Genomic DNA, 10,981 nt, shown 5'->3' with positions numbered 1-10,981 from the left:
GTAATGTACATAATGTATTGTTGAAGCAACTCAGAATAGAGCATACATTGTTAAAGCAGCCTCTAACAGTGTAGAGCATGGACTTTTAAAGTAACCCATAACAGATTAGATCTTGGGACTGTTAAAGCAACAATAATAAATGCTTTATAGTAAATTTTATCATTACTATTTTTTCAATACTAGTGATATTTCTTATGTTAAATTGACTGCCTGCTTAGAAATGAAGAATGTAATGTACATTAATATAAAAAAAAAAATCTACAATCCCAACTCAGTTTTATACTTTCGGTATTTGTAGCCCTTTCTTTAAACTATTTTATACATATTTTAAGTCCGCACTTCGTGGCTAATATAAATTTATGTAGTAAATTTTATCGTACATGCAATGACATTAATTACTTGAGCATTGAGCTAGGAGAACAAAACTTGGAGATATGAATATATAAATAATTACTGTATGATGTTAAAGCCAAACATATATTTTTTATATAACTTTTTGTTAAACCCATTGTTTTTTATTCTTGATGAAAGTGAAGTCTTCATGTGACATATTTTCATACATTTTTTTGAATAATGCATTTTCATTCTAAACCATTATCTTTTTAACAAGAACTTTCTGTTACCATTTAGATGTCAACTCCAATGGAATGACCTTTGTAACTCCAAGAGCCTACATACATAATGTTACAGAAGGAGATTTTATCAGTCCAATTTTGGAAGAAAATATTTTGCTTTGTTTTCGAACATTTTTGAAGAAAGCTCTCTTGCTGTATGCATTTGACCATTTGAATAATTTTGTTATGCTACATTTTGAAAAAGGGTCTCAGGTGTTTTTCACTTTTAACTCTCTGAAATCCATTGTTCAAGGGAAAGTGGAAGTTCCAGGTAGGAAAAATACTTGTTAATAACATTTCAAATTCGTGTCATTTCACAGGATTTTGATAGAGGGCAACAGGAATTTAACAAAGAGTACATGAAATATTTGGTAGTAACAAAAGCGTGTATCTTAAAATTTATAGATTATTATCAAGGGTATCCAGCATTAAATACACTACCTTCTAATCTATGTATGCTAATTGAGCAAGCTAGTATCTTTTTTTTTACTAAATGAGTTAGAAAAAAATGATTTATTCTCCAGAAGATAAGAATTTTTTTATTTCAACCTATGTTTTGCCATTGTGGCTTCATCAGGGATAATTCTACATATTGACCAATAACTTAGTAAAGAAAAGTCAATTTACCAAAAAATTATTGGTCTACTAGCCCATTTGGCAAAAAAAAAAGTTTTTTCCCCCTGATTCAATGGTAAATTGACTTTTTTACAGTTTTTTTCCCCCTGATTCACTGGTAAATTGACTTTTTTACAGTTTTTTTTCCAAATTCATTTTTAGCTTTTTTTTTATACTTTATCTTTGATAATAGTTTAAGTTGTTGATATAAAATAATCAGAATGATTCACTAAAATAGAGATGGTATCTTGTACAGTTAGTCAGTTATAGATCTTTTATTGCTGAAATCATTAGTACACTTTCAGTTCAGTGCTAATATGTTGATTAAAAAAAATTCATATTTTAATATTTATTATATGTGACTGAAAATCTTCTTCTGGTTGTAAGTAAGCATATTGTGACATATGATTTAGAATGTGTTCAATTTGTGGTTTATTTAAAGATATATCCAATGGACAGCCAGTGCAAATCAAGGTTGAAAGGGGCCAAGACAAAACTGTTCTTACTGTAAATAGTGAAACCATCACTATAGATAAACCTATAAAATTTCTAGTAAAGTACGAAAGGATGCCATGGAGGGAAGGACAGGAATTAGGTGAGTTTGTTTACTCAAGTTAATTTTCCACAATTGAAATACTATTTGTATCCTGCTAGATACCTCAATGGATTAATTCAGAAAGAATTTTCAGATTATTGTCTGAACAACTGTTTGTGCTTTCAGAGTGTTTGTTTAAAAATCATATTTAAAGAAAGAAACATTTTGTTAAGAAATAGATATTGGCATTTGTGTTTGCTCAGTTGAAAATTCCAAGAATTTCTTCAGGATGTCTGATTTGAACATTGATTTATATAATATTTGATATATGGATAAGTTAGATTCTAGTCTTTTCTGTTGAATCAGTTTGCTTTAACCCTTTTTCAACGGGTTTGTGCAATTTGCAGAACACCATTACGGAATTCCACTTGTGCAACAATACATACTATAACTCTGAGATTTCATAATGTATCCTCTTGTACACAGAGAATGACATTATGTTAAATAAGTGTTCTTACTAAAAATATGTTATTTATCTATTGTAGCTACTTGCACTCAAATTCTTAATAAATTGAGTGCATCTTATAGTTTTCATATTTCATTTGCATAATCTCTAGGACCACCTAAATGAATATCAAAAGGTTTTTTAAGGTAAATGTTTATATTTTATTTTCTCTACCATATCACTAACTCTAGCTATTATCATCAGTATACAATGCAATGAGATGATTATAATTAGGAAGTAGAAAAAATACTTATCTTTTAATTTTTTGTAGAATCTTTTTAAAGACTTTCTTTTGGTTATATTCGTAATTTCAGGTCTTTTCCCTTTCACATATAGTTAATGGTGCCCTTGGGGCATATTACAGTATCTCTGATAGAGGTGCTCAATTCTTTGGCAAAATTTTTGTGTACTGGATTATATCATAAGCCATGAGAACTGATGCAAAGTATGATGTATATTTAAAAATGAGCTCTTTTTAATGACTGTATACATGTATATGTAACTTCTACATGTAAGCTATAAAGATCAAACAAATTATAAGGTGGGCATGGCACCAGTCAAGGGCTGAAAAAATTACTACTTGTTTCAACTGTATTCATTCAGAGTACTTTGAAATGTACAAGTCAAAAGGTTATGTAAGCAACTTATTATCCAGATGTACTTCTACTCAACTACCAATGTATTATTGAAGATACAGAGAGTCCAAGTAGAGAATGTTCATAGCTTGTGGGTCATGTAATAATACATCTGAAGTTTTAAGTAGTCTTTTAAAGGTTTTTTTTTTAAATAAACAAATTAAAACTTAGATAACATAAAACTTTGATTCATAACTTACATTACAGTGTTAATTTCATTCACATACATTGATTATAAAGATGTTTAATTATATTTTGAATGTAATACAGTGACTTGTGTAGAAAAGTGTTTAAAGGGGTACTCAGTGTAAAAGAGTTAATCATTGAGATTATGAGACTGGTGTCTGAAGTATAATGCTTCATTTTAAAACAGTGATTATAATCTTACATTCTGGTATTATGTAGTCAAAGTGGAAAATAGTCGTGTACTTGGTTCTGCTTTGTTCACCAAATGAATCCAACAAAGAAAAGGTTATAGTGGGCAGAAGTTTGGCTTGAGTATTCAAAAAGTTCAATGATTTTGTATCATCCTCGGAGTGCTACTTAAAGGGCTCTTAATCAGCTGTAATTAGCAAGTATTAAGTAAAACATAATTAGTAATCACACTATTCCATTGAGAAAGTTTTTGATATTTTTCCCTTGTTCCAGTAGTGATTACCATTTTCAAAATGTAATGTTGGCAGGTGTGTTGGTAATGCATAATTAAATTGAAATTTTTTATTTCTGCATTATTGTGGGATTAACCATGAATAATGTATTGTTTGCTTTCTGTAGAATTAGTTGAGCCTGCCCGTGGGTCCTACCCAACTGTGCCTCATAGTGAAACTTTCCTCGGTGGAGTAGATACAGAAACACTGGTCTCAAGACTTCCTGGTTTTGTAGGTTGTCTGCAAGGACTTCAAATAGGGGATTCTAATTTTGACTTGGAAGCAATAGCAAGAGATGGAAGTTCAGAAAAAGGTTAGTTTGTTACTATTTATCTTGTTTGAAAAAAAGAAAAAAAAGATTCCTTAAATGTTAAAGAACTGATCATGTGCAATTTTATATTTAGACAATAGTTGTACTAACGAATTCAAAACAAAAATGAAAATATATATTTAAGTGTATTTGTTATTTTTCTAAAATTAACAAAATTTACAAATACATGAAGTAAGTTAGTAGCAAATTTTAAAAATAACATTTTAAAAGAAATAGGAAAATTGAATTGTAAGTTTTCATTTTACTAAAGTCATAGTTTATTTACTATTGTTTTATATGTGATATTTTGTATCTCTTCTACTATGAAAACACTTTATGTCCTGCAACAACAGATAACATGCTTTGAAACTTGTATAAAAACAACTAATTTTTCTTTCTTAAACACACAAACTATGATCCTAACTCCAGATTGGGGAAATGACTGAAACTTTGATGATACATCAAGTATATCTCTTTCTGGGGGATTATAAACAACTTGTCTATTTTGGCTTACTTTTCACATTACAACAAAGTAAAAGGGGTTTTGAAGAGCCATGGCATTAAGATTCACGTGTTGTTTTGTTGTACCAAATAAATGCTTATTGTGTGTGCTACTTGATTAAGTGTTGGCAAATGTCTTATTCATGTGAAGTACAGAAATGTTTAAATTCCAGTAATACACACATTTTCTAGAACTATTTGCCAAGTTTTGTAAATTTAAATTCAAAGTCAGTTTCATCAAACCTTTTAAAAGTACGTATGATATCCCAGTATGATTCATAAATAGTCATAAGTAGTAGTTTAAGAGCTTGTCTGTGATTGATGATTTTATTTTTTCTTTATATTTATTGTTTTATTAGATTGTGATTATTCAACATTAGACTGTTTAATTGGAATTAAATCTCATTGATTAAAGACAGTAATCTAGATCTAAACAGTAAAAAAGTGCCTTAAAAATCCTCTTAAAATATTTTATACTTGTCATTTCTTAAAGAAAATCTGTCATAGTAGTCTTACTAAATAATACCCGAGTAGTAAATCAACTTGAATATTTGTAAATAGTTTCATTTGTTCAAATAACCGAAAATTTTAGCTCAAACTCTGATTTTCTGAAAAAGTGGATGAAAATTTTCAGCTTATAGTACTATATTATAATTTTGTGTATGGTTTATTATTCATGTAATTAATTTTTCAAAATTTTGAGTAATTCTTTTTTTCAACTATTGAATTGAAATAAGGTAGTGTTATGAGCTGAAATTAACTTTTAGTAAAAAGTGACAAGAAGTTGAATTCATTTAAATTTGCTTTAATTATTAATTAAAATCCTTTTTAATATTAAGGAAATAGCAATTATTTCTATAAGGCTATAAATTCTACTTTTAGTGATTTTCAGTCACCTTTGTTAATTTTAGTGATATATATGCATATTGAATATGTAAACTTATGTGCCAGTAATTTACCTCATGCTTGTGTAGGTGTCTTTTGTTACAAATTCTTATTTGATATGTCATCAGTATTGTCATTTTTGAGTGTGTTGATACTTAGAAATCTATTTATAGAAACTTTGACAGTATGTCCAAGTCTTAAAATTAGTATTGTTGTGATATATTACACTTGTATGTTTTCAAATGTAGGTGAGCTTCGCCCAGGATGCAACATGATTTGTGACACTCAACCATGCAAACATGGGGGTACATGTTTAGAAGATTTCAAGAACAATGCCACTACATGTGATTGTTCTCTTACTTCTTATTTGGGGGAGACATGTGAAAGAAGTAAGTAACATATTATGGGGTACTCTACACTTCGTCACTAAGTAGGGATGCTGATGAAAGAAGTAAGTAACATATTATGGGGTACTCTACACTTCATCACTAAGTAGGGATGCTGATGAAAGAAGTAAGTAACATATTATGGGGTACTCTACACTTCATCACTAAGTAGGGATGCTGATGAAAGAAGTAAGTAACATATTATGGGGTACTCTACACTTCATCACTAAGTAGGGATGCTGATGAAAGAAGTAAGTAACATATTATGGGGTACTCTACACTTCGTCACTAAGTAGGGATGCTGATGAAAGAATGGATGCAACAATCAATCTATTACTTTATGATATTTACAAATAACTGCTAAAGTTGAGTTATAGCCTTACTTAAGTACCTAATTACCATTTTGAAGTGTTTCATAGCTTGTGAGACTCCTAGTGTCATTGAAAAGTGTTGCTAAAGTGAAGAACTGGAAACTAGTTAAAGAATCAAAGTGTTCATCTTTGTTTTTCTTCCCCCATGTTGTCCAAAAATAATGAGTGAAGTTTTCATGATGGCTTTTGTACGACAGAAAGACATTTTAAGAGTACTTGGGAACGGGCTATCACTAAACATGGTGGTGCTCAGTATGTAGGGATGAGCTGAGAAAAAATGGCCACTGCATTCAATCTGTTACTCTATGATACTTACTGCTAAAGTTGAGTTATAGCCTGATTTGAGCACCTAATTGCCACCATTTTTGAGTGTTTCTCAGTTTATATAACAGTAATATTATTCTGTTCTTCTACCACTTGTATTTTTGTGGAAATAATAAAAAAGGAAAACTACTACTTAGCTATTCATCCCTTCCTTGTTTCTGCACTTTTTGGTATTGCCAACCCTACACCATATTTAATTTTTGCCAATTTTTTTTATCACTTGTGTCAATAATAGAAACAGTAAGCATTATCTATATACTACAAAAACTCTGAGATTGTGTGTGCTCATCTGTAATTAAATACAGCAAAAAACGGGGCACAATAGCACCATATTTGTAATGAAATGAGAATAGAAACAGAATAAAACAAGTTTCGTTAAAATCTGGCCACGGGTTACCGAGTTAGTCCCATTTTTCGGGTAACTTTTCGTACATTCCATTATTATAAAACTTCATTTATACAACAATATATGCACAACAGAAATTAAATGATGAGATGAAAATGTGTTATAACGGCGCGTAGAAAGAACAACAATAAAATGGACCTACAATATTATTGGCTATTTGCAAATAGTAACTATGGAGACGAGGTAATAAAATAAAAATCAAGTCGAGAACAACAACGAAATTTTATAAACAAAAACCTCTTGCCGAGCATTGCCTATTATATTATTTCCTTGTCAATGTTCCCATCTTCATTAAAAGGCTTCAGATGACAAAAACAAGATCTTGAATAATCTATCTATATACTACTAAAACTCTGAGATTGTTTGTTTGTTTGCTTATTTTCTCAGTTAAAGAATCATTCACACTACCATTTGTGCTCTTTACGAAACTTCTTACCTCACTTTTTTGAAAAATGAAATGGTCTTACCTTTTACTCCCGATCAAAATTAAAAATATTTTCTTGAATTATGAATAACACAAATGGATTGAAATATTTAATTAAGTTATCTCAAAATAAACCTTCATTTCAGTGCAATATTGTAATTAGCTTGAATTCTTCATAACCTCTGAATAGTGACCCAACGGGTCACGGGTAGTCTAGTAGTAGTTAAAAGTGCTTCCTTATCTATCACGTACACTTTATTAAACCACTAAGTTATTTTGTTTTATGCATTTTATTCTTAGTGAATTTGTAATTTATATGACATTTTATTATAAATCTTTTTCTTGTTGTTGTAATTAAGGTAACATTTTGTAATAATTCTTTGGTAAGAGTTTATGTTTAAAAATTTGCTTTAAAGTATTCCATTATAACAAGCTTATTGAATGTTTTTTATTAGATAAGACAAAACTGTAATCCATTGACTGTTCATCCTAATCCAAATACAGTAAAGAGTTCAAAGGTCCTATAAGTTTGATCACAGACAAATTTCATGTTGTTTATTTACTCAGTAAACAATGTGTGTTTAAGTATATTCTTACATAGGAAAAGTGAACAAGAAATATGAAATTATTTCTCATCTCGTAGAAGTGATAGTATGTAGAATGTTTAAATAATAAAACAAACTGTGCAGTGCAGCTATCGGACCACTCAACCCCCATACATAAAGAGAAATGAACAAGCACCATCATTGACAATTTAAGAACAGTGTGCAATCCACTGTATGAAATTCCATTATCAGCTTTCTTCATCTGGGTAATACTTAGATTACTTTAAAAAACAATTAATAGCAAGTAAACTCTAGGATTATCTTTACATGTTTGTTTTTGGTCAAGATGTAAAATATTAATGAAGTACATTGCTATTTATGTATCATTTCTAAGAAGTGAATGCCAAACTTGATCTAGAATAGAATATTTGATGAAACGTTTTGTTAGATTTTTTCAAAACATTGAATTTAAGGTTTTCAGACATAAGGTAGTAAACTTTATTTATATTACATTGACTTTTATGTCTTGTATATAACGAATTGACTTAATGCCATTTTAGATTTTAATGTTTGTTTTAACGTTTTCAGATATTGGTGGAGCTTTTAATGGAGATTCAGTAGTTAAATATGAATTTACAGCAGACAGTGAAGGAAAAGATGACATAAAAATATCCCTAGCTTTCAGCACGAACAGTAAATCAACATCGAAGCAGGCCTTATTCTTTATGAGTTTTGCACCAGGGTGAGTTGTAACATTTCATTCCATTATTCAAATTTAATCATTTCAGTTTGTCTTTTTGACACAGTGATACATTTTTGAAAGTTTATTAAAGATGTACATTTCTTGTATGAAACAGCTTTCATAAGCAACTCTTGGAATGATGGAAATTCCTGTAAAATTTGGAATTTGTTGAAAGACAAATTATTTCTTTTTTTTTCTAATTTGATGGTCATACTCATTTTGATATTTGAAGAAAAAAAAAAGTAGTATTCCATTTCGGTATCCAGGATATCTATGTATTCGTGTACAAATATGCATTTCAGCTTTTTTGCATTATACTCTGCAGCATCCTATCCACAAAGTACAACATTTTACTTTCACAGAAATCAAGTTTCCCTAAAAAGTAGAATATAAGAATAAAGCTCAGTGTTGTATACGTGAATTGTGGCAAAGTGAGTTACTGAATGAGACCTACATTATACCCTGCAGCATCCTATCCACAAAGTACAAAGTTTTACTTCCAGAGGGCACGTATTCACAGAAATCAAGTTTCCCAAAAAGTAGATTATAACAGTGTTGTATACGTGAATTGTGACAAAGTGAGTTACTGAATGAGACCTACATTATACCCTGCAACATCCTATCCACAAAGTAGATTATAACAGTGTTGTATACGTGAATTGTGACAAAGTTAGTTACTGAATGAGACCTACATTATACCCTGCAGCATCCTATCCACAAAGTACAAAGTAGATTATAACAGTGTTGTATACATGAATTGTGACAAAGTGAGTTACTGAATGAGACCTACATTATACCCTGCAGCATCCTATCCACAAAGTACAAAGTAGATTATAACAGTGTTGTATACGTGAATTGTGGCAAAGTGAGTTACTGAATGAGACCTACATTATACCCTGCAGCATCCTATCCACAAAGTAGATTATAACAGTGTTGTATACGTGAATTGTGACAAAGTGAGTTACTGAATGAGACCTACATTATACCCTGCAGCATCCTATCCACAAAGTACAAAGTAGATTATAACAGTGTTGTATACGTGAATTGTGACAAAGTGAGTTACTGAATGAGACCTACATTTGGAGATTGTCTTGCTCTCTAAATCTGTGATGATAGTCAAAATTATCATGCTAGATCTGAAATGGAATGAGAAAATAAAAATATAAAGACAGGACCTAATTCTGGTTTTAGTAGTGCATGATATTGCTATAATAGGTTTGCTACAGGGGGAGACAATTCTCTGGCTAACTCATTTCAGTTGGAAAGTAAAACACATTGGAGATAGTTTTTGAAAACTATTTAAAAACATATTAAGTTCATAAATTAAACTACTAGTTGATTTGACTTGGAAAATATAATTAACAATTCAATCAGAACACTACACTGTTGGTTTCACAGGAACATCTTTTGTTAAGTTTAGAATCCTGGTCTTTTTAAAAATACATTTAATGTAGGTATTGCTACAAATATTCAGTTAATTGTATTATTGGATATCATTAGTAATATTTTTCTTTCTCTCTCCACACACACACACACACACACAGTTATTTAATGTATTTTTGTACGTATAAAAAAATACAAGATTTGTCATCTTGTTGCTTTTCAAGATACAAAATCACAGGGGTTAACTTGGATTACTGAAGTATATTCATGAATCTTTTGTAGGTAGAAATTTTATCGATAAAAAATGTTACATTAAGTGTAAAAGTGGGAGAGAATATTGTATCTTTGCTTTTGTGCATAAGCCTATACATTATATTGGTGGCATACCCAAAGTTTAATAAAGATACAGGCCTCAAATTGAAAAACATAAAACTTAAGCATGTTAATTTTTTTCTTCTACAATACATCAATATTCTTATGTAATGTTGAAACAATAGTTTATCCAATTTACAATATATGTCATGTAATTTGGTCACAGAAATAGATATGACATGTATTGTAAATGTGATTTATCTATTTCTGTGACCAATTACATGACATGTATTGTAAATGTGATTTATCTATTTCTGTGACCAAATTACATGACACATATTGTAAATGTGATTTAAATCACATGTACAATACATGTCATGTAATTTGGTCACAGAAATAGATAAATCACATTTACAATACATGTCATGTAATTTGGTCACAGAAATAGATAAATCACATGTACAATACATGTCATGTAATTGGTCACAGTAATAGATAAATCACATGTACAATACATGTCATGTAATTAGTCACAGAAATAGATAAATCACATTTACAATACATGTCATGTAATGTGATCACAGTAATAGATAAATCACATGTACAATACATGTCATGTAATTTGGTCACAGTAATAGATAAATCACATTTACAATACATGTCATGTAATGTGATCACAGTAATAGATAAATCACATGTACAATACATGTCATGTAATTTGGTCACAGTAATAGATAAATCACACTTACAATACATGTCATGTAATTTGGTCACAGAAATAGATAAATCACATTTACAATACATGTCATGTAATTTGGTCACAGAAATAGATAAATCACAT

At 29.9% G+C, this 10,981-nt stretch overlaps 1 protein-coding gene across 1 annotated transcript in view; it reads left to right on the top strand.

The window, feature by feature from the left end:
- Positions 1-630: 630 nt before the first annotated feature.
- Positions 631-10,981, top strand: part of LOC106475681 (contactin-associated protein-like 5) — a gene marked incomplete at its 5' end in the record, with an annotated part of 23,922 nt that continues 13,571 nt past the window's right edge. The window contains 5 exons of the mRNA XM_013936360.1: positions 631-885; positions 1,672-1,824; positions 3,679-3,864; positions 5,496-5,636; positions 8,292-8,445. Coding sequence (XP_013791814.1) covers positions 631-885; positions 1,672-1,824; positions 3,679-3,864; positions 5,496-5,636; positions 8,292-8,445 — 889 coding nt within the window. The remainder of the gene's footprint in view (positions 886-1,671; positions 1,825-3,678; positions 3,865-5,495; positions 5,637-8,291; positions 8,446-10,981) is intronic.

Source organism: Limulus polyphemus, unplaced genomic scaffold (assembly GCF_000517525.1).
Source record: "Limulus polyphemus unplaced genomic scaffold, Limulus_polyphemus-2.1.2 Scaffold8983, whole genome shotgun sequence".
NCBI classification, from domain to species: Eukaryota; Metazoa; Arthropoda; class Merostomata; order Xiphosura; family Limulidae; genus Limulus; species Limulus polyphemus.
This window is presented reverse-complemented; position numbering and strand designations above follow the sequence as displayed.